The 22556-nt window shown below is 43.4% G+C and overlaps 1 protein-coding gene and 1 long non-coding RNA gene across 6 annotated transcripts; both read left to right on the forward strand.

The window, feature by feature from the left end:
* The first annotated feature begins 3485 nt into the window (after nucleotides 1–3485).
* slco2b1 (solute carrier organic anion transporter family, member 2B1) lies at nucleotides 3486–19427 on the forward strand. 5 transcript variants are annotated; one of them, XM_034607249.1, is made up of 16 exons: nucleotides 3537–3693; nucleotides 3724–3804; nucleotides 5127–5238; nucleotides 7248–7385; nucleotides 7746–7908; nucleotides 8788–9015; nucleotides 9562–9660; nucleotides 10188–10318; nucleotides 11594–11681; nucleotides 14508–14672; nucleotides 15113–15302; nucleotides 15747–15888; nucleotides 16069–16229; nucleotides 17019–17083; nucleotides 17743–17863; nucleotides 18896–19427. In XM_034607249.1, exons 3-16 carry the CDS (start codon nucleotides 5152–5154, stop codon nucleotides 19086–19088), a joined length of 1971 nt encoding a protein of 656 aa, XP_034463140.1. In that variant the 5' UTR covers nucleotides 3537–3693; nucleotides 3724–3804; nucleotides 5127–5151; the 3' UTR covers nucleotides 19089–19427. The 5 variants fall into 5 exon arrangements, with proteins under 5 accessions (XP_034463137.1, XP_034463141.1, XP_034463138.1 ...); XM_034607246.1 differs by lacking the exon at nucleotides 3724–3804 and having other exon boundaries at nucleotides 3486–3607; XM_034607250.1 differs by lacking the exon at nucleotides 3724–3804 and having other exon boundaries at nucleotides 3486–3607; nucleotides 8791–9015.
* On the forward strand, nucleotides 17090–17511 carry LOC117774726. Its single transcript, XR_004616121.1, has 2 exons — nucleotides 17090–17384; nucleotides 17430–17511. It is a non-coding gene; the product is annotated as an uncharacterized LOC117774726 (long non-coding RNA).
* Nucleotides 19428–22556: the final 3129 nt, after the last annotated feature.

Below are 22556 nucleotides of genomic sequence, written 5' to 3' on the forward strand. Positions count from 1 at the left end.
AACTGTCACAACCAGCTGCAGCTGAAGAGTGAAGCTGAACTGAGATCAGTTAAAAACACTCTGAAGTTATTAAAAAACAGAGTTTATCTCCAATATTCAGCAGGAAACTTAGAAACATGAAGAATTCTGAACAGTTTGGTGGATTTGTTACAGCAGCAGCTCTTCAGGGTCAGGAAGCAGAGGATCATGGGTAATAACCACGACACAGTCAACACATTGATTCACTTCATCAGACACAGAGACCAGCAGAGTTCACCATGTGTGGCTGCAGGGGGCGCTGTTCATCAGTTACAGTGACAGAGTGATGCTTTAAAGGGAAAAAGTGATGAATTGTTTTATGTTTTATTAATGAATTATTATTAATTATCATTAATCAACATCGGCTGCTTCAACACAGCTGATCTGATTCATTTTTAATTTATTATGAAATTTACACAAATGAATGAAATCATGAAAGAGTCAGTTTATCAGTTCATGATTAATAAAAAACATGAAAACCAGCTGTCGTCATGGAGACGACAGAGAGCGGCCACATGTTCAGGTTCGATTCTCCAGCTCCGACCTGTGTGTGTGTGTGAGTGTGTGTGTGTGTGTGTGTGTGTGTGTGTGAGTGTGTGTGTGTGTGTCTGTGTGTGTGTGTGTGTGTGTGAGTGTGTGTGTGTGTGTGTGTGTGTGTGTGTGAGTGAGTGTGTGTGTGTGTGTGTGAGTGTGTGTGTGTGTGTGTGTGTGTGTGTGTGTGTGTGTGTGAGTGTGTGTGTGTGTGTGTGTGTGTGTGTGTGTGTGTGTGAGTGTGTGTGTGTGTGTGTGTGTGTGTGTGTGTGTGTGTGTGTGAGTGTGTGTGTGTGTGTGTGTGTGTGTGTGTGTGTGTGTGTGTGTGTGTGTGTGTGATTTCCCAGGAGTCTCAGTGACCAGCAGGTTAATAGAATCAGAAGCGGTGTTCAGGGGCCGACGGACAGGAAGTCGCTCGCTGGAGACGACCTTCTCTTCACCTTCACACCTGCAGGCAAACCAGGTGTGAACCAGGTGTGAACCGGATGGGAACCGGATGAGTGAACGAGGCGTGAACCGGACTTAAACCATGTGTGAACCAGGTGTAAACCGGATGAGTGAACCAGGTGTGAACCAGGTGTGAACCGGATGAGTGAACCAGGTGTGAACCAGGTGTGAACCGGATGAGTGACCCAGGTGTGAACTATCAGTTTATCAGTGATGATCTCATGACAGTGAAGTGATATGTCTATTTATACATTTCATCATCTCTGTGCATCAAGAATGTTGTTAGCCTAGCTTAGCACAAAGAGAATGAATCCACCAGTGGTCAGTTCCTTCTTTTCTTTCTGGAATAAAATGTGTGTATTTACCAAAGTGATGAAGTTCTAAACATGTTTTTGTTATTTGTGTCTCTGGTTCTTCTTCCTGTCAGTTGTAGATGAGTCCCTGCAGATTACTGCCCCCTGGTGTCAGCTCTGATAAACATGTCTGTTCTCCCTCAGGACAAATTACATCAGAAACTGTTGATAAGTGTTTTGTTGGAAACAGCTCATTAACCTTCCCCTGTGTTCAGGGACATTAACGCTCATTAACGCTGCCGTGGTAACTGGACACGCAGTGATGAAACCGCCGGGCGTCAGGAGGCGGAGCAGTCCCCAGAGCTCCCAGCATGCAACAGAAACAGTCAACCCCTTCAGGGTCTAAACAGAACAAACACAAGTTTCTTTTCACTAACAACTTTTTGTCAGTTGATGTTATGAATGTAAAAAAAACATGATACGTCTGAATATTTCTAATGTACAGTATATATATATTATTTATATATATATATTTATAATATGTTGAATGCATCATAATCCAAACAGTTTCATCACAGAAACACAAGAACAGCTAATCAGACACAAACAAATCAGATTCATCCAAAAGACTGAATGAAAAGTTTGGATTTTCATGTTTTTGTGATGATTCATTGAATAAAAGACTCCAGTTCAATAAGATTTGCACATATTACTACTACAATACTATCGATGGCTTCAGGTTTACTGAAATATATATTTTTTAAACACATCTCATTGTATTAATCTGGTGAGGATACTTTGACCTGAGCGACCGTTTGTCTCCATGGTTACAACACTGGACACATCGAAGCGTCTTATTGGTTCAGTTTGGTTCAGGAGACGATGTTGATTCAGTTAAATTTACACTTTCGATGAGATTAAAGGACGTTCGTTGTCATGGTTACTGTAAGAAAAAGATCCAGAAACACAGTGTTTCATCAACACCCCCCCCCACCTCCTTTATACCATGTTTCATTCTACGACCACTAGAGGTCACTTCACGATAAAACTCGCTCGCTCTCTCTGTCCGAAATAAAATAGATTTTAAAAAGAAAGAACAGCCAGAGTCGAACAGCCAATCACAGAGCGGACGTCCCAGAAAGGGAAAGTGGACGGAGACCTTCAGATGTTTTCTGTTTTCTAACTGAAATTCATTTAATAATCAACATTTGATGCATAAAATATCCTGATTGTCGTTACAGTCAATATGACAAAGGTACAGAATAATTATACTGATATAAAGTTTATACTTGGCAGTTCCACATTATGGCCAGTAGATGTCGCCCGTCTTCACTCACTTTTCCAGATGTTTCATGTGTAAAACTACAGGAAGTGATTCTTACTAAAGCTTCAGCTTTTCTCTGTGGAGGAACATGAGAGTCAAAGAAATTATATAAATACAGGTATATATATATATATATATATATATTTACCTAATATATATATGTATATATGTACCTTATATATATATGTATATATATATATATATATATACATATATATATTTATATTCTGTTGATGAAATTCTGTCTGTAAATTCCTGCAGAATGTGTTCTGATGAACAGAAACAGAAACACACACTAACACTCGTCACTCGGCATCATCTGAGTAACATAGAGAAACAAAGAGGTGACGTCGTCTTCAGGCAGCTGATCTGATCTGGTCTGGTCTGGTCTGATCTGGTCTGATCTGATCTGATCTGGTCTGATCTGATCTGGTCTGATCTGATCAGACCAGGTGTCTGTGGAGTCAGTTCACAGCTGATTCCTCGTCAGGTCTGAGGAGCAGCAGCAGAGCTTCCACAGGGACCAACACAGACTGAGCAGAGAGCTGAGCTGCCAGAAGCCAGAAGACACTTCTGTTGTGTGAATCAAATGTGTGAATGTTGGTCTCTGGCTGGGGGGGTGAGACCCGCTGGCTCCACAGGATCTAAGGTTGCTAAGTCAACATTGTGAAGCGAGCACCAGGCTAACGAACTGCTCCTTATAAAAGATAAAAATAACAAGTGAAAGACTGAGATACAAGTTTGAGCAAAATAATATTTAGCTGTTGAAGCAGATTCATTTAGCTTTGGTGGTAAAACCTGTTTAAATCCTGTTTTAGGATCAGACTTCTTCCTCTTTTTGTCATGCTTCCAGGTCAAATTCCAGCTGCTCCCTCCTCCTCCTCCTCCTCCTCCTCCTCGGCTGTGGGGCGGTGGAGTGTCGACGCTGAAGGTTTGAAACTATGCAGCAAAGTGAAAGGAGGAAGCAGAGATCTGATCTGCAGCTGCCGTCACAGTGAGTCTGAAAACTTCTGCTGCTTCACACACGTTAAACTGATGAAGTGATTTGTTGATTCTCCTGCTGCCTCTGGATCAATGAAGGTTTCTGTCCTGCTACTCACTTCCAGAAAGGACTTTAATGCAGCTTCATCCAGACGCACTGGAAACGAAGTCACCGAGAGAAGTGTGATACTTATACTTTGTTTTAAAAAGGTTAAATATTCTACTTTCTAATAAGTTTGTTCTAAATGTCACAAAGTCACTTTGAGTTTAAACCTGAAGGAAGAAAGAAAAACTCTTTATGAACTCATGTTGTGTTGTGATGAAGCTCTGGTTCATTCACGCTCTGTATCACACACACACACACACACACACACTCTCTCTCTCTCTCTCACACACACACACACACACACACACACACACACACACACACACACACACACACATACACATACACATTCACACACACACACACACACACACACACACACACACACACACACACATACACACACACACACACACACACACACACACACACACACACTCTCTCACACACACACACACACACACACACTCTCTCACACACACACACACACACACACACACACACACACACACTCTCTCTCTCACACACACACACACACACACACACACACACACACACACACACACACACTCTCTCACACACACACACACACACACACACACACACACACACACACACACACACACACACACTCTCTCTCACACACACTAACGTGCAGAGGTTTGACTGTGGTAATGTTCTTGGTTTAGCTTGTTAATAATTAAACTGCTTGTGTACAGATTGAATCTGAATCCAAACAAAGACGTAGTTTAAAGACACATGAACAAGTGTCTTTAAACTACGTCAACACACGTGTTGCTTCAGTGAAATCGGAATCATTATTTGTACTTTTCATGTGTTTTACAGCAACAAGAGTCACTTTTAGTATCTGAGGATTTAATCTAAACTGCAGTTTGTAGCTTGTTTAAATGATGATAATATGAAATATTTCTCCAGATCCTGGGCATTAACATTTGACAGCTGTTTGTCTCAGAAGTGACTCGGTGAGAATCTGCACATGTTACAACATGTTGTTGTTGGCCTGTGGTTGGTTATGTTGACCCCCCCCGCCCAGCAGGAAAGATTGAACTGATTTAACTGGATGAGAAGGAACAGTTGTTATTCATCTGCTGAACCTCATGAATCGTGTTGTTTTCTCATCTGGTTTTTACTTCACACTCTTTTCAGTCTGTGTTGAAACACTGAGCTCGTTCACCACGAGTGTTTTACACTTTGTGTTGCTCCTGCAGCAGAAGCATGTTTGACTTCATGTTGTTAAACCCTGTGTGTGTGTGTGTGTGTGTGTGTGTGTGTGTGTGTGTGTGTGTGTGTGTGTGTGTGTGTGTGTGCGTGTGTGTGTGTGTGTGTGTGTGTGCGCGTGTGTGTGTGTGTGTGTGTGTGTGTGTGTGTGTGTGTGTCTCTGTGTGTCTCTGTGTGTGTTTTACAGGCTCTCTTCTGCTACAAACTGAATCATGGGGGTGGATGAAGTCAAGGTGACCTCTGACCCCTCGGGGTCACGACCTCGTGCTCGACCTCAGAGTGTGTTCCACAGCATCAAGGTGTGTGTCTCATGTCCAGTGATCCAGGAAGTGGACAGAGAGAAAGACGGTTTCATGACGCTGGTGTTGTGCCATAATGCATTAAACGTGATACTATAAAATGGTGTGCCTTTCGGCATTCAATAAATTTGGTTATCAAAATAAAATATATATATAACTTTAATTGATTAAAGTTACCTCGGGGCACCACCCTTCAAAGGAAGGGAAAAGATAGCCAATTTATTGATTAAGTCTCATAAAGGTTCTAACTACAAATTTGGAACTCTGATTAACAATTAAATTAATAACTATAACCAAAATTACCATATAGATAGTTAGCTAAGTTGAAGGATATGGAGTTCTTGACAGTGTAGAGGTTGGCAAAATTCACTTATGCAACATTAATAAAAAAACATTTGTGAAAGAAAAACATTTATTATGAATATAATAAAGTATAAAAACACAAATTACTAACGGTCTAATTACTAAACAAAGATAGGTATGTGTGTGTGTCTGTGTGAGTCAGCGTGCTTTTAAAATGGTGGCTGGCTGAAGAGGTAACACCCGTCCCCCACCTATTGGAATGTTTACGACCTGTAGAGATAATGAGGTGAAGAGTTATGCGTGTGTCTGTGTGTGTGTGTGTGTGTCTGTGTGTGTGTGTGTGTGTGTCTGTGTGTGTGCCAAATTAGAGAAGGTTGCTAGATTGGATGCAAGGAAGGACTGAAGAGCATTACTAGCATTAACTTTCTCAACAACTTGTAACCACAATATCACAACACCACAAATCAAACTTATAAACATCACACAGAATCGAATAAACAGTCTTGCTTAGCCTAGTATAATTATTAAGCCCAGTTGTGTTACCCGTCCGTGGAAAGGGGAAAAAGGAAGTTGCTGTGCAGTTCGCAGTTTTGTGTCGTCTTGCAAGTCTGTGGCTCCTGCCTTGGTGATTCTGTTGGGCTGGGTAGCTCAGTTGCTGGTTGAAGTTTTCAAGCAGGACATTGCATCGCTGCTAGGACGTTGGTAGAGCTTGGAGTACGAGGAGGTTTCCTTGGTGAGATGAGCTGGAAGCTGCACCTTCGTGCTCCTCTCGAAGAGTTGGATGGGAAGAGAAGATGTGAGCTGGAGAAGAGGCTCCACAGCCTTCCCTCCTGTGGAAGGATTGCAGGACGAGGGCAGAAGAGACAGAAGAGGGGGAGACCTGGCCTTATATAGGCCCGGTGACCTCACAGGTCATGGGGTCCAGAGTGACCAATGGGAGTTGAAACCTGTGTCCCTGGGAGGGTTTCACACCTCTGTGTGATGTTGATGGCCCCTGGGAGACTGAGTCCTGGAGGGACTTGCGGCTTCAGGCTTTTGGCTGCACATATAGGCAGAGCTTTGGTCTCCCAAAAACCAGGTCCCAACACTGGCGTCAGAGCCGGGTCGTGGTCACAGATTCCGAATCTAACATCACGTGCACATTTACTGATTCAGAGATTTGGATTTGAACTTGACCCCGTCACTGATCCGGGGTCGGTGGAGGTAAGTAACCAGAAGTAACCATATTTGGAGGAGCGGGGGTGGAGCCTGACACCTGCACCCATTGGACGGTACTAGCTGTCAATCACACTGTGTTTGATTGTAGCTTTCTGGTCTATTTGACTCTAAATGATCATAATGACGCTGTGATGAAGAGAAGCAGCTTTACTGCCACGCTGTGATTCCACTGTAACAACACAACAACACAACAACACATCAACACAACCTGACACTGAGAACCAGGAGACACAGACGTGACACCAGAGCAGATTTCTGACTGGTCCGTGGAGACACTTCACATCCTGAGGTCCATCCTGTAATTGTTCTCTCACGACATGGAAACATTTCCTCTCAACACAACAAGTCACAAAACTCTGAACTCACACACACTTTCTTTTTAAGTCCCAGTCTGTTGTATAAATTTTATAATCTGATAAAAACCTGCAATGAACAGACCCCACTGACAAATTGGTTCTTCTCCTCCTCCTCCTCCTCCTCCTCCTCAGTTCTTTGTGTTGTGCCACAGTCTGCTGCAGCTGGCCCAGCTGCTGGTGTCAGGCTACATGAAGAGCTCCATCTCCACCATCGAGAGACGTTATGGCCTCTCCAGCCAGAAGTCCGGGCTCCTCGCCGCCTTCAACGAGGTCGGTCAACACTGTTTCTTCATCTCGGTCGTTTCTCACACATTCAGGAACATCCTACGTCTCAGATCATGAACTGTGTGAAACATGTGTCCTGTTCAGGCCGTTGGGTCATGTGATGCACAGCGGGGGTTTACTCCTTTGTTCAGTAGACTCATTGAGACAGTAGCTCCTCCTCTTTGCTGTCCAGTCGAAGAGATGCTCAGTGGAGGCTCCTCCCCCGCAGCCTTCTGTTCAGACACATCCAGACTCACTGGTCCAGAGGGAAATGTGGCTCATTCATGGTGTTGAAGCCACAAACAGAGATAGTTCGAACCTCTTTCATTTTACTGTCAAAATACTGATTAATGCTCTTGTCTTCAGGTGGGAAACACGATTCTCATCATCTTTGTGAGCTTCTTCGGGAGTCGAGTCCACCGGCCGCGGTTCATCGGGGGCGGAGCTGTGCTGGCCGGCCTCGCCTCGCTGCTGATGGCGCTGCCGCACTTCTTGAGCGGACTGTACGACTACAGCAGCCACACCAGCTGTGAGACCACAAACACCTCCTGTCTTCTGACCTCTTAGTGTGAACTGAATCCGTACATGGATTCAGACGATTCCATCAGGTCTCAGATTCCATCAGGTCTCACATTCCATCAGGTCTCAGATTCCATCAGGTCTCAGAATCCATCAGGTCTCACATTCCATCAGGTCTCACATTCCATCAGGTCTCAGAATCCATCAGGTCTCAGAATCCATCAGGTCATAGAATCCATCAGGTCTCAGAATCCATCAGGTCTTAGAATCCATCAGGTCTCAGAATCCATCAGGTCTTAGAATCCATCAGGTCTCACATTCCATCAGGTCTCACATTCCATCAGGTCTCACATTCCATCAGGTCTCACATTCCATCAGGTCTCAGAATCCATCAGGTCTCACATTCCATCAGGTCTCACATTCCATCAGGTCTCAGAATCCATCAGGTCATAGAATCCATCAGGTCTTAGAATCCATCAGGTCTCAGAATCCATCAGGTCTCACATTCCATCAGGTCTCACATTCCATCAGGTCTCACATTCCATCAGGTCTCACATTCCATCAGGTCATAGAATCCATCAGGTCTCAGAATCCATCAGGTCTCACATTCCATCAGGTCTCAGAATCCATCAGGTCTCAGAATCCATCAGGTCTCACATTCCATCAGGTCTCACATTCCATCAGGTCTCACATTCCATCAGGTCTCACATTCCATCAGGTCTCACATTCCATCAGGTCTCACATTCCATCAGGTCTCACATTCCATCAGGTCTCAGGTCCTCAGAACTTAGATTAGGTTAAAAACTTGTGTAGTCATGTTGTTGGTTGATGGAGCTAAAACAGGTTTAGAAACTTGATGCCAGAAACTGACAGAGCCTCTGTTTCCCAGCAGCCTCCAGTCATAACAGCACAGGCCTCTGCCAATCAACAATCGACTTCAGTACCTCCTCATCCAATCAGAGCTGCAGCCGGCAGCAGAGTCCCGCCCAGGAAAGGGTGTACCCTCTGCTGCTATTGGCTCAGCTGCTGCTGGGGGTTGCAGCCGTTCCCATTCAGCCCTTTGGTATCTCCTACATCGACGACCACGCCAGCAAGAGGAACTCACCGCTTTACCTCGGTACGACGGCCGAGTTTCCAAACACAAAACGTTCACGTGATTCTCTGTGAAGCTTCTTCAGGAGCAGGTTGTTGAACCATCAGCCAGAAAGAAAGAAGTCCAGTAGTTCATGAACAGATTCTGTCAGTTATTACTCAACAGTTTACATGACCAGTGAAACACTCTGGAACATGTGGAACATCGCTCCCTCAGTGGACTGACTCACTGTGAGAAGCTCACTTTGGGCTGATGTTAGCGACGCTGCAGGTTCACACCAGCCTGAGGAATCTCAGGTCTGTTGGTCTGAAGCTGATCCACTCACAGGAAATCCCTGTGTTTTAATAGGGAAACACAGTTTTCTCTCTTTTCACTTTTCTTCTTCCTTTGTTTTAAATGAGAATCATTCTGTTCATCTTCAGGTGGATTTGAATAAGTGTTATGACTGTAAAATGTTTCATGCTCAGAAGCTCTTTCCTCAGACTGTGCATGGCTGCAGCTCCTCTGTTCATGTGTGTTCACAGCAGCAGCAGCTGTTTGTGTCCTGACTGCTGCTGGTTATGTTTTCAGGAATCGTCTTCGCTGTGACGTCCATCGGTCCGGCCCTCGGCTTCATCACCGGATCCTTGATGCTGAGATTCTACGTGGACTTTGACAAGTTGTCCACAGGTGAGGAGACACTGAGCTGACTGTCTGTCAGTCACAGTTTGTTAAAGTAAAAACTGTGGATGATGGTTAATGCTGCACACGATAAAAACAACAGGAAACATGTGGTTATTAAAGGTTTTCACTCCTTTGATCTTCAGATTGTGTGTGTGTGTCTGTGAGTGTGTGTGTGTGTGTGTGTGTATGAGTGTGTGTGTGAGTGTGTGTGTGTGTGTGTGTGTCTGTGAGTGTGAGTGTGTGTGAGTGTGTGTGTGAGTGTGTGTGTGTGTGTGTGTGTGTCTGTGAGTGTGTGTGTGTGTGATTTGACATCTCAGCTCATTGTTTGAAAATAAAAACTCTTGTTAAACCAGTTCAGTGAAATCAGGATCTGAAGTTTTGTCTCATGTTCCAATAATAATACAAATGAATATTCTGTGTATTAATATTTGATCGAGCAGAAAACCTGGTGAACTTTTCTCACCAGTTGATTATTGACTGATCATTATATTGATGACGGATTGACAGTTGACTGATCTGTGTTGTGACTCCAGACGAGATCCGGCTGGACTCCAGAGACCTTCGCTGGGTCGGAGCCTGGTGGCTCGGCTTCCTGGTGGCGTCCGGCCTCCTCTTCCTCGCGGCGCTGCCGTACCTCTTCTTCCCCAGAGTCATGCCCAGAGAGGTCAGACGTTGTCTAGTGAGGATTAACAAGACCAGGTTCATTCTAACTTGATGAGTTTCCTCATGATTCTGATTCTAATGAAACTTAGTGGAACAGTGAAATATGGCCCAAGACAGAACTCTTCAATCTGAGGAGGACTTTCTGTCACATGGTGAGATACGGTGGTGATGTAACTCTGGTGAGTGGGTTCCATCTCCTGTGAGAAGTGTGGAACTCGAGACCAGTTCAAAAGACTCAGAAGTTATTAAAAACCAGAGTTTATCTCCAATAATCAGCAGGAAACTTTATAAGTAAGAGTTTGGTGGATTTGTTAGAGCAGCAGCTGAGTTCCTGTTGCCATGGTAACAAACATGTTCGTCATCTGAAGTCTCAACGAGTTCAAACATGTTCAGTTTGTTTGTCAAAGAAAGAGAAAGTTCAGCTCCAACACGTTTATCAGCAGAAGAAAAATAAGCCGACGTCCAACGATTGCTCAACATCACCCCCCCACCCCCCCACCCCCCCACCCCCCCCCCACCCCCCACCCACCCGTCTGAGCTGCAGCTCTTTCACTTTTACACTCGAGCTTCACTCTCTCATTTCTGGGAATCATTTATTGTTGTGTCCGATTTCCTGATGAGATGTTGACATATTTAAGACGAGGCTGAAGACTCATGTTCTCCTGAGTGTCCTCACGTTGTCCACATCAAAGCATTTTTATTTCATTTCATTTTATGCTAGTCAGTTTTTTTTCCTTTTCTTTTTGTGTCGTGTCTTCTTTTATTTCACAGCAGCACAAGGCTCTGACGCAGCTTCAGACTCCGAGCTGCTGAACATTTAGCAGCTAAAGATGGTGGAGACCAAGCATGCAGCTAAAACAGGGGAAACACTGGCCAGAGACTGATCCTGAGACACAAACATCATGTCGCTATGGAAACAAGCAGCTGTTTGATAACACGCTCAACATATGAACCCAAAAGCTACAGAAAATGACCTGCTGCTTATTTCCTGTAGATCCTCCACACTCAGCTTTGTCTGTAAGGTGATGAACGTCTGAACCGTCCGAGGTTAAAACCAGAGGAAAGCTGGTCTCTCTCTTCTCTGCTCAGACCACATCTGACGCCAGTTCAGTGTTTGACCCCAGCACCAACATGAAGAGAAGTTCCTCTGCAGTGACTGGACCTCACATGTTATTCAGAGGACACATTTATCACCTTCAGGCAGACTTCCTGATAGCAGCTGCAGACTCAGAGGTTTCAAATCCGGCATCTGTGATGCTTTGTTTCCTTTGTTCAGGACGGAGCAGACGATGCAGAGTCCAAACCGGACGAACAGCAGCAGACAAACCCGCTGCAGCATCTCTCCCTCGTTCAGTTCCTCAAAAGTAAGAGTCTTCTTTTCCTCTTCTGTTTTTCTGTCTGATGAACAAACCACTAAAGGTCATCGACCCTGAACGAGGGTCAGACTTTTATCAGCAGCTTTTTTAAGATATTTACACGTTAAATCATCTAAAATCATCAGATCTGTGTATTTATCTGTAGCTGAGTTCTTGATATTTTCAAACCTAAAGAAATCTGTAGTTTTAATCAAGGTTAAGCTGCGTTTCATTTGGTCGCCTGTTGGTGGCGTCATATCACGCCTAGACTACTGCCCCCCCCTCCTGGCAGGTCTACCTGCTGGTGCCCTCTGCAGCTCATCCAGAAAGCAGCAGCTCCACTGGTCTTTAACCTGAATTCACTCACACTCCTCCACTCCTCCGCTCCCTTCACTGGTTACCAGTGGCTGCCGCATCCTTTTCAAAACACTAGTACTGGTGTACTGGATGTAAAAATGTAAAAATGTTTAAAAGTAGCGCTTTAGTAGAACTTACATGTCACTTGTCACTTACATGTCACTTATATGTCACTTACATGTCACTTACATGTCACTTACATGTCACTTATGTCACTTACATGTCACTTACATGTCACTTACATGTCACTTATGTCACTTACATGTCACTTACATGTCACTTACATGTCACTTACATGTCACTTACATGTCACTTATGTCACTTACATGTCACTTATGTCACTTACATGTCACTTACATGTCACTTACATGTCACTTATGTCACTTACATGTCACTTACATGTCACTTACATGTCACTTACATGTCACTTATGTCACTTATGTCACTTACATGTCACTTACATGTCACTTACATGTCACTTATGTCACTTACATGTCACTTACATGTCCCTTACATGTCACTTACGTGTCACTTATGTGTCACTTACATGTCACTTACGTGTCACTTACGTGTCACTTACATGTCACTTATGTCACTTACATGTCACTTACGTGTCACTTACGTGTCACTTACGTGTCACTTACATGTCACTTACATGTCACTTACATGTCACTTACGTGTCACTTACATGTCACTTATGTCACTTACATGTCACTTACATGTCACTTACGTGGCACTTACGTGTCACTTACATGTCACTTACATGTCACTTACATGTCACTTATATGTCACTTACATGTCACTTACATGTCACTTACATGTCACTTACATGTCACTTATATGTCACTTACATGTCACTTACATGTCACTTACATGTCACTTATGTCACTTACATGTCACTTACATGTCACTTACATGTCACTTACATGTCACTTACATGTCACTTATATGTCACTTACATGTCACTTACATGTCACTTACATGTCACTTACATGTCACTTACATGTCACTTACATGTCACTTACGTGTCACTTACATGTCACTTACGTGTCACTTACATGTCACTTACATGTCACTTATGTCACTTACATGTCACTTATGTCACTTACATGTCACTTACATGTCACTTATGTCACTTACATGTCACTTACATGTCACTTACGTGTCACTTACGTGGCACTTATGTGTCACTTACATGTCACTTACATGTCACTTATATGTCACTTACATGTCACTTACATGTCACTTACATGTCACTTACATGTCACTTACGTGTCACTTACATGTCACTTATGTCACTTACATGTCACTTACATGTCACTTACATGTCACTTACGTGTCACTTACGTGGCACTTATGTGTCACTTACATGTCACTTACGTGTCACTTACGTGTCACTTACATGTCACTTACATGTCACTTACATGTCACTTACGTGTCACTTATGTGTCACTTACATGTCACTTACATGTCACTTACATGTCACTTACGTGTCACTTACATGTCACTTACATGTCACTTACATGTCACTTACGTGTCACTTACATGTCACTTATGTGTCACTTACATGTCACTTATGTCACTTACATGTCACTTACATGTCACTTACATGTCACTTACGTGTCACTTACATGTCACTTACGTGTCACTTACATGTCACTTACATGTCACTTACATGTCACTTACGTGTCACTTACATGGCACTTATGTGTCACTTACATGTCACTTACATGTCACTTACGTGTCACTTACATGTCACTTACATGTCACTTACATGTCACTTACGTGTCACTTACATGTCACTTACATGTCACTTACATGTCACTTACATGTCACTTACATGTCACTTATGTCACTTACATGTCACTTACATGTCACTTATGTCACTTACATGTCACTTACATGTCACTTACATGTCACTTACATGTCACTTACGTGTCACTTACATGTCACTTACATGTCACTTACATGTCACTTACATGTCACTTACGTGTCACTTACATGTCACTTACATGTCACTTACATGTCACTTACGTGTCACTTACATGTCACTTACAGGTCACTTATATGTCACTTACATGTCACTTACATGTCACTTACGTGTCACTTACATGTCACTTACGTGTCACTTACATGTCACTTACATGTCACTTACATGTCACTTACAGGTCACTTATATGTCACTTACATGTCACTTACATGTCACTTATATGTCACTTACGTGTCACTTACGTGTCACTTACATGTCACTTACATGTCACTTACATGTCAATCCTAACCAGAAGCTGACTACATCTCCCATCATCCCTCACTGCAAGACAACTAACAGTGTTTTGTTTGAAACGGCGTGTAGTTGCAGAAAAGGACTTATTGTCGCTTTTAAGATTTGTGTTCATCCAGACTAACTGGTTCAAATCCATGTTCTACTTGTACATTGCAGTCGTGGTAACTTGAGTGAAAGGACTCTTTATCCTCCAGGTTTTCCTCGGATCGCTCTGCGGACGCTGCAGAGTCCCATCTTCCTGCTGGTGGTTCTGGCGCAGGTCAACCTGGCAGCGCTGCTCGCCGGCCTCGCCACCTTCATGGCCAAGTTCATCGAGAGACAGTTCAGTCAGACCATCCCCTTCTCCACCATGATGATAGGTGAGCGTCCCCATGGGTCTGGTTCCCCTGCTTGACCAAGGTGCCGGTTCGGAGTTGGTTCACACCACATCATCACGTCACTGTAAACGTCGACACGTCTCCAGTTTATCTCCTCAATGGACCAAAGTTCAAAATATTCAATCTTCTTTGCAGACGACACGCGACACAAGTTCTGGTTTTTTAAAGGCGATCACAAAGTTTAGTTTGGTCCTGTTGAACTTGTTGGTCACGGTTATCCCCCCTAAGAGTTTCTTACTTCGAGACCCTGGAAGCAGATTTTTCTGTCTGTCGAAACACTGAGATCAGACACTGGCTCTGACCGACCCTCGAACTGCCTCAGTGGAAAAGTGGTTGTGAGGATGAATCTTTTGTTTGTGTGACAGCAGAGAAAGAGTTTAAAATGCGACTGACACGTTTCTTCTTTTGGGTCTTTGGTTCAGGAGGAGTCGGGATCCCGATGGCAGTGCTGGGCGCCATCCTGGGCGGAGTCCTGATGCGGAGGTTGAATCTTTCCGTCAGTGGAGCCAGCAAGTTGTGCACCATCGCCATCCTGCTCTGCGTGTTCTCCTCCGTGCCGCTGCTGCTCATTGGCTGCTCCACCCAGAGGGTCGCCGGTGTCTTTCCTCCAGAGTACGTCACAAGCATCAGTCTGTTCTTCAGCTGACACTAAATCAAACCCTGATGGGAACAGAAACCAGGTCTTTCTGTGGAGTTTGCATGTTCTCCGAGTGTTAGCGTCGGTTTCCTCTGGCGTCGTCTGGTTTGTTGTATGTTGACCCTGTGATAAACCCCGCCTCCCTACTCACAGCAGGGGATTCATTTCTTCATGAATGATTTTTATTGCAAAAAGGGAAGTTTCTCTTCTGTCGGGGGAGGCGAGGGAGTGATGTCATCACTGGACGGGAACTGATTTTAATCGAGAATAAAGTTACAACAAACATATCTTCTACTTTGGAATGTTCCACAGCTGCAGGTTATTCAAAAAGTCAAAGTTTGGATTGTGTATGTGTGTGTGTGTGTGTGTGTGTGTGTGTGTGTGTGTGTGTGTGTGTGTGTGTGTGTGTGTGTTTTCAGCCCTGATGCACTGTCCTGCAGTTCCAGCTGTGGTTGTCCTCAGGACGTCTTTAACCCGGTCTGTGGTTCAGACGGGGTCGAGTTCAGGTCACCGTGTCACGCCGGCTGCAACGTGGTGGAGATGGCCAACCACAAAGTCACAGTCAGTGTTTTTTAATCATTTTACTGTGAAATCCTCACTCGACTCACAGTGACTCGGGGAGGATGAATGGTTTTAGAGCAACAAGACGTTAGCGTCACTTGGATCCCTCGACTAAGAGCCAATGGGATTCTTCTGTTTTCCTGTCGAGGTCTGACTCTGTGTCGTGTCCTGGTTTCACAGAACTACACTGAGTGTCGATGTGTCCCCGGTCTCGGACACGCGGCTCCTGGAACCTGCGGCAGCGGATGTGCCCACCTGCTCCGCCCCTTCATGGTTCTTCTGGGAATCACCAGTTTCATCGCCTCTTTTTCTCAGACGCCCTCATACATTATGATTCTCAGGTACAAAGTCAAAACGTATTTAAGTCATATTTCATTTCAAAGTTCAGATCAGCTCCTGAAACTCTGTTTGTTGAATTATCAGTTTCCTACGTCACAACAGATTTCATCTCATTTCAAAAACTTTTAATGCATGAAGACGAAAACATTTTAAATATCAAAACAAATTAAAGATCAGAAAAAGTCTGAAATACACAAACATATAGTTTTGAGGAGGAAACTTTTTAATTTACTCACCTCAGATTGTTTCATTTCACTCGTCCCATGTTGAGATTTATTGTTAAAAACAAAATTCAATCAGAAACTCACGTTGCTGCTCAGCTGAGCTTCACCTGTTCTCCATCTGATAATCAACTGCAGGGGGAGCCTTTAAAACAATTTGTCAGACTCGTGTGTTTTCAGCTCGGAGATTTAAGAAGTTTTTGTTTCAAGTTAAAACCAATAAAAAAGGTGACGTTTTAAAGTTTGACCCACTGGAGGAAAAAGTAGAGAAAATAAAATAAAAACAACAAAGACAAACTAAAGCTAAATGAATATTCTGTTTTTCCCGACATAATTTCAGCTTTTTTATTTAATACGTTTTATTGGTTCCAACAGTTCAATAAACGATCTCCCTCTCGATGAGTTTATTTCCTTTTTGTGTCTAAAGTGAAAAGTTGTGAAAGATGAAGTGAGAACAGAAGTTTTTAAAGAAGCTGAACCAACGTGATGTGTCTCTGCTGCTGTGAAACTTCATCATCTTCATCATCTTCATCATCTTCTGTGAACCTGGTGTTTGTGTCTCTGCTGCAGGACGGTGCCGACAGAGGACAAGTCCTTTGCTGTGGGAGTTCAGTACATGTTGTTCAGAGTGCTCGGTGAGTCTTTTCGTTGGATGTAACACAAAGTCCACACACACAACAAAACAATATCAACAGGAAGTGAAATGAGGAAACTACCAGAGGCCGAAACACAGAGAAGGATAAAAGAATAAAATATCAAAAACAGAGATAAAACATTAATTATTAAAGTGAAAACAAGTCTGAGAAATGAAAGAAGTGAATAATTAAATGAAAAAGAATAAAAGCACAAGTCTGTGAAACTGTCTAAGATGGATAAATAAATAAAATTCTATTCAGACACATTTCCCTCAGCACCATGAACCGTGAACAATAACATGTTGTGTTGAACTTTAACACTTTAAATGTGACGATTCAGTCTCAGTCTGTTTGTTAAAGCCTCAGAATAAAACACACGATGTTTCAGAGGAAACGGTTCGATTCCGGAGGTTTGAATCTGTTGAATGTAAAACAAAGTCAACTCTGAAAAAAACGTTTTAAAAATCCTCCATCACGTTCAAACATCCTCTCATTGGTCGACACGGTGGAGCAGAAAACTGCAGATCGCCGTGTGAAGAGCTGCTGTTTGTGATTTGTTAATTATCTGATTGCAAAACTTCATGAGCTGCAGAGAGTTTCTAACACAAACCTTTTTAAATGCACTGGTTTGTTTCCCTGTCGGCGTCATGTGACTGCAGCGTTCATGCCCGGCCCCGTGTTGTACGGCAGCGTCATCGACACCACCTGCCTCCTGTGGGGCAGGAAGTGCGACAAGCAGACGTCCTGTCTGTACTACAACCTGGACCGATTCAGACAGAGGTGAGCTCCACACACACACACACACACACACACACACACACACACACACACATTTGTACAGCTATCTTAGTGAGGGCACCCATTGGCATAATGCATTCCCTAACCCTAACCATCCAAACTAAATGCCTAACCCTTAACCTAAACCTGATTCTAACCCTCAAACCAGGTCTTAACCCCCAAACAGTCCATTAAAGGGGGGGGGGGGTCACAAAGTGAGGACCGGCCCAAAGGTCCTCACTCTGTAGGTTGTCCTCACAAAGATAGCAGTACAAGAGCACACACACACACACACTGAAGCGTGATAATATCAGATATTTAGGGATGACGTTTGATTGGTTCATTAACACATTTAAGCTTTTCTGTCCTTTGACCTTTGATTGTTAGCGAATCACATCGTCTTCTGCAGCGGTGAAATAGAATCCGTCTGAGGAGAAGACAAACGAGAAAATCTCAAAGTTATCAAAGTCACTAGTTTCAACTTCAAATCTTCATCTTCAACACAGCATCAGAAGTTTTCTGCTACAAGTTGAATTAGAAATCCGACTGAATTAAAGGAGACTTAATAATTTAAAGTGTTGTGAGTGTAAAATGTTTTCATGCTCTAATGTTCAGAATCACTGTCCTCAGACTGTCCATCGCTGCAGCTCCTCTCTTCAGCCTCTGTCTCTAACACTTGGTTTTAGCTCCTGTCTCTTTAAGACCCCCCCTCCTGATGAAGTCTGCTCTGAGTGGTCAGCTGGTCGACTCTGTTGTGATTGGTCAGCAGCCTCCAGTTCCTCTCACTTTACTGGTGTAACTAGTTTGACCCCTAACAGTGTGAAGGGTCTGCAGCAGACGTGTGGTCCAGACTGTCGAGGGGTTTCTGGAGCTTCAGGAGCAGAAGAGGCGGAGCTTCCTGTTCCACAGACTTTAACTAAAATCCATTATGAGCCAATGAGAAAACATCACGTGTCCTTTAACCGTTTGTCCTGTCGCTGGATTTCCAGACGTCTTCAGACTCCTGACCCTCTGTGTGTGTGTGTGTGTTTGCAGGTTTCTGGGTTTGCAGGTTGTGTTCGTGTGCGGCGGACTGCTCTGCTTCCTGTTGACCATCGTGGTCCTGCGGCGGACGACCAGACGTCAGGAACCAGAGGAGGACAGGAAGGGAGAGTACGAGCTGGTGACGGAGCAGAAAACACCTGCTCCGTCATCTAGAGGGACAGAAGAAAAAGGTATGAAGACCTGAGGAAAGGAAACCAGAGGACGTCTGACCAGAGAGCCGGAGGGAGGAGAAGAAGAAGAAGAAGAAGAAGAGTGGAGATGGTCAGAGATGAACGTGGACGTAGCTGCTGCTGCTGCTGCAGTGTTTCTGCTGAGTTGTCTGTGAAGGAGCAGCTGACGTCAGGAGACGAAGAGTTTTATTTTTGTATCTTCCAGTGTCTGATCACTGCTGTGTTCGTTCATAAACTGATATATTCTCACATATATGATGATTTTACATGTTAATATACTATTTTTTATATAATGCAAAAGTCCAAAATCATTACTTCAACAAATGTGAAATCTGAAGCCACTCGATGATGTCATTCAATTTATTTTATTGAAGTCAACAGCTGAGGCTCCAGTGACGACAGCGTCCACCATTAACTCTGTTGTTCTCTTGACTTTTCATCTAGCGCCACCATGAGGTTGACAACTAAAGGATGAAACGTCATTAAATGTGTTTCAGAACTAAGGACATTTCCATCTGCCCCAGCTGTACTTTGTACTTAGTATCATTAGCACGTGTTAGCATGCTAACATGGTAAATCACAGACTCGTCTCCACTTTCCCCAGAAATGAAGCTGAAATATCTCAGATACAAACGCTGACTTTAATGCCCATCTCTGTGTCGGCTTCACTGTCACTGGACTTTGGTCCAATCACAGAGAAGCTTCTGGTTTTTATATAAATGTAATGATGATGATTAAAACTCTTCAATCTTAGAACCAGTCTCAGTGGAAGTTGATGAAACTTGTTCGGGTTGTTTGTCTGTTGGAAACATTCCTGTGATGATCAACGAACATCTGCAGGCTCAGACATGACGAGCAGAGTCAGAGCTGCTGAACAGATCCTCACCTCTGACCCACGGTTTCCTGTCGCCTGGTTCTCGTCTCTGGTTCTTCTGACGCAGCTTCAGCTCCAGACACTGAAGATCCAGAGCAAACACAAGTTTTAACGTGAAAATCAGTCATCAGTCATCTGGTGACAAAATACAGACTCACCCACAGACAACTGGTTCATCTAATGAATACATCTAGATTATAGGAAACATGTGACGGCTTCAGACGAGATTTAAAAGATTCCGTCTTCTCCAGAATCGTCATCATAAAATGCTGAAGCATCAAGTCCAGATGTTTTTCATGTCGTCAGAAACACGACGAGCAGATGAATAAAGTGTAACACAGCAACAACATGAAACACATCATGTGTTTTTACAGATTTAAAGGTTCGTGTTATTGACTTTATATAAAGAGGTTATCGTCTGACGGAGTTTCCTCAGTGTTTGTCGCCCTCTTGTGGACACTGAGCTGTGTTGATCAACAGATATAAAATTATGAAAATTATTTTTAACATCACTTTGTAAATGTCTCATTTTGTTTTTTGTTTGCCTTCATCTGTTTTATCTGAGACATTTTAATGTTGCAGCTGATTTAACTTTTACTTTCAGTCAGTTTTGTGATTTTATTATTATTAGTTCTACACAATTATACTTTAGATCTTAAACTACATTCAACAAAGTGTGTTATGTTTTTTGTATGAACGTAGTTGAATGAGTTTGTACTCGGAGCAGAGGAACAAAGTGAAAACAGATGTTTATGTGGTAAATTCCACATCTGCAGAAAGTGTTTGGTGGAATGTGGGAGGAGCATGTGGAGAAGTCCTCAGCTGCAGAGAAACTTTCACACAGAAAAACTTCTGAATCAGTCTGTGCCTGTTTATGATTCATGTTTATATTTATAATCATGTTTATATTTATATTCATGTTTATATTTACATTAATAGTAATGTCTATATTTATGTTAACATTTATAACTGGATTTTATTAAAACAAACATTGAAGAGTTTTAGTTCAGGACTGGAGCTGCTGATTGAGAGTACAGCTCCCCCTCCTGGTTATAACATGGATCTGTTCTGATTTTCTGTTGACTTATTGGATGAGGGTTAGTTATTTAATTATTTGGAAAACTCTGTCCCCCCCAACTCTGCAGCTACAGATGTCTTTATTTCATTTTTTTTTTTTTTTGACATGAAGCTCTGACATGTTCCTCACATGTTCCTCACATGTTCCTCACATGTTCTGCAGGTTCTGTCTGTGAGAACAAATGTCTGAGTCAGTGTCTCTGGACATGTTCTGGATCTTCTCCTGCAGCCTCCTAGTAAAATGTGTGTAACATGTCAGTGAGTCCATGTGAGGACACAGCAGGACAATGTCCTGAAGCTTCCCAGTGAGCGAGTGGACGTGTTGATGAGGTTTCTAACACGTGACGGACGTGAAACTGGAAGAACACAAACATCTCAGGATGAAGAAGAGGAGCCGTACACGTAGAAGACGAAGACGTCCACTTGGAAACACGAGGAGGTTCCAGAGCTTCTGGTGCTGAGGGCCGACGCCGGTGTGGATGAGCTGTAAACAACAACACTGATCTTTCCACAGCAGAGTTTATACGTCATGTCCGGCCTCCTGCTGCTCTACAGGCTCCGCCCCTGCTGCTCTACAGGCTCCGCCCCTGCTGCTCTACAGGCTCCGCCCCTCGCCTGGATGTTCCCACATGTTCCTGTTGGTGTGAACTCACATCCTTTTTTATTTTCACATAACAAGAGACACGTGTGGTTTCATCGTCGCGTTTATTTCTTTTAAAACAAATGACAATATTTCTAACTTCTTTCTTCGTATAATCAGTATCTTGTCAGATTAACATGATCACGCCAACGTGTTTGTTTCAACATGAAAAGTAAAAGAAATCAAATCAAATGTCCTCACAGACGTCTGCCGCCACAAACAGAGCAAACACCTGAAATCTGTCCTAGGAACTGAGAAGAGGACCATGAAGAGAGTTTGAGTTTAGAGGAAATTATGGCGTCTTATTGTTTGTGTTATTTGAACCTTCAGACTTGGTTCTAGGTTGAAGGTTGAGGGTTAGGTTAAGGTTAAGGTTGAGGTGAGGGTTGAGGGTTGAGGTGAAGGTTGAGGGTTGAGGGTTGAGGGTTGAGGGTTAAGGGTTGAGGGTTGAGGGTTGAGGTGAAGGTGAAGGTTAAGGTTGAGGGTTAAGGGTTAAGGGTTAAGGTGAAGGTTGAGGGTTGAGGGTTGAGGGTTAAGGTAAAGTTTGAGGTGAAGGTTGAGGGTTAGGTTAAGGTGAAGGTTGAGGGTTAAGGGTTAAGGGTTAAGGTGAAGGTTGAGGGTTAAGGGTTAAGGGTTAAGGGTTAAGGGTTAAGGTTTAAGGTGAAGGTTGAGGGTTAGGTTAAGGTGAAGGTTGAGGGTTAAGGGTTAAGGTGAAGGTTGAGGGTTAAGGGTTAAGGGTTAAGGTGAAGGTTAAGGTGAAGGTTGAGGGTTAAGAGTTGAGGGTTAAGAGTTGAGGGTTGAGGGTGAAGGTTGAGGTGAAGGTTGAGGTGAAGGTTGAGGTGAAGGTTGAGGTGAAGGTTGAGGTGAGGGTTGAGGTGAGGTGAAGGGTAA

This window comes from Hippoglossus hippoglossus, chromosome 14, assembly GCF_009819705.1.
Source record: "Hippoglossus hippoglossus isolate fHipHip1 chromosome 14, fHipHip1.pri, whole genome shotgun sequence".
Lineage (NCBI taxonomy): Eukaryota > Metazoa > Chordata > Actinopteri > Pleuronectiformes > Pleuronectidae > Hippoglossus > Hippoglossus hippoglossus.

Excerpts from the sequence above, each read along its gene's own strand:
- slco2b1 (XM_034607246.1), top strand. The coding sequence starts at position 5,152 with ATGGGGGTGGATGAAGTCAAGGTGACCTCTGACCCCTCGGGGTCACGA. Across the intron at positions 5,239-7,247 it reads GTGTGTTCCACAGCATCAAG|TTCTTTGTGTTGTGCCACAG; the intron begins GTGTGTGTCTCA and ends CCTCCTCCTCAG. Across the intron at positions 14,673-15,112 it reads CTTCTCCACCATGATGATAG|GAGGAGTCGGGATCCCGATG; the intron begins GTGAGCGTCCCC and ends TCTTTGGTTCAG.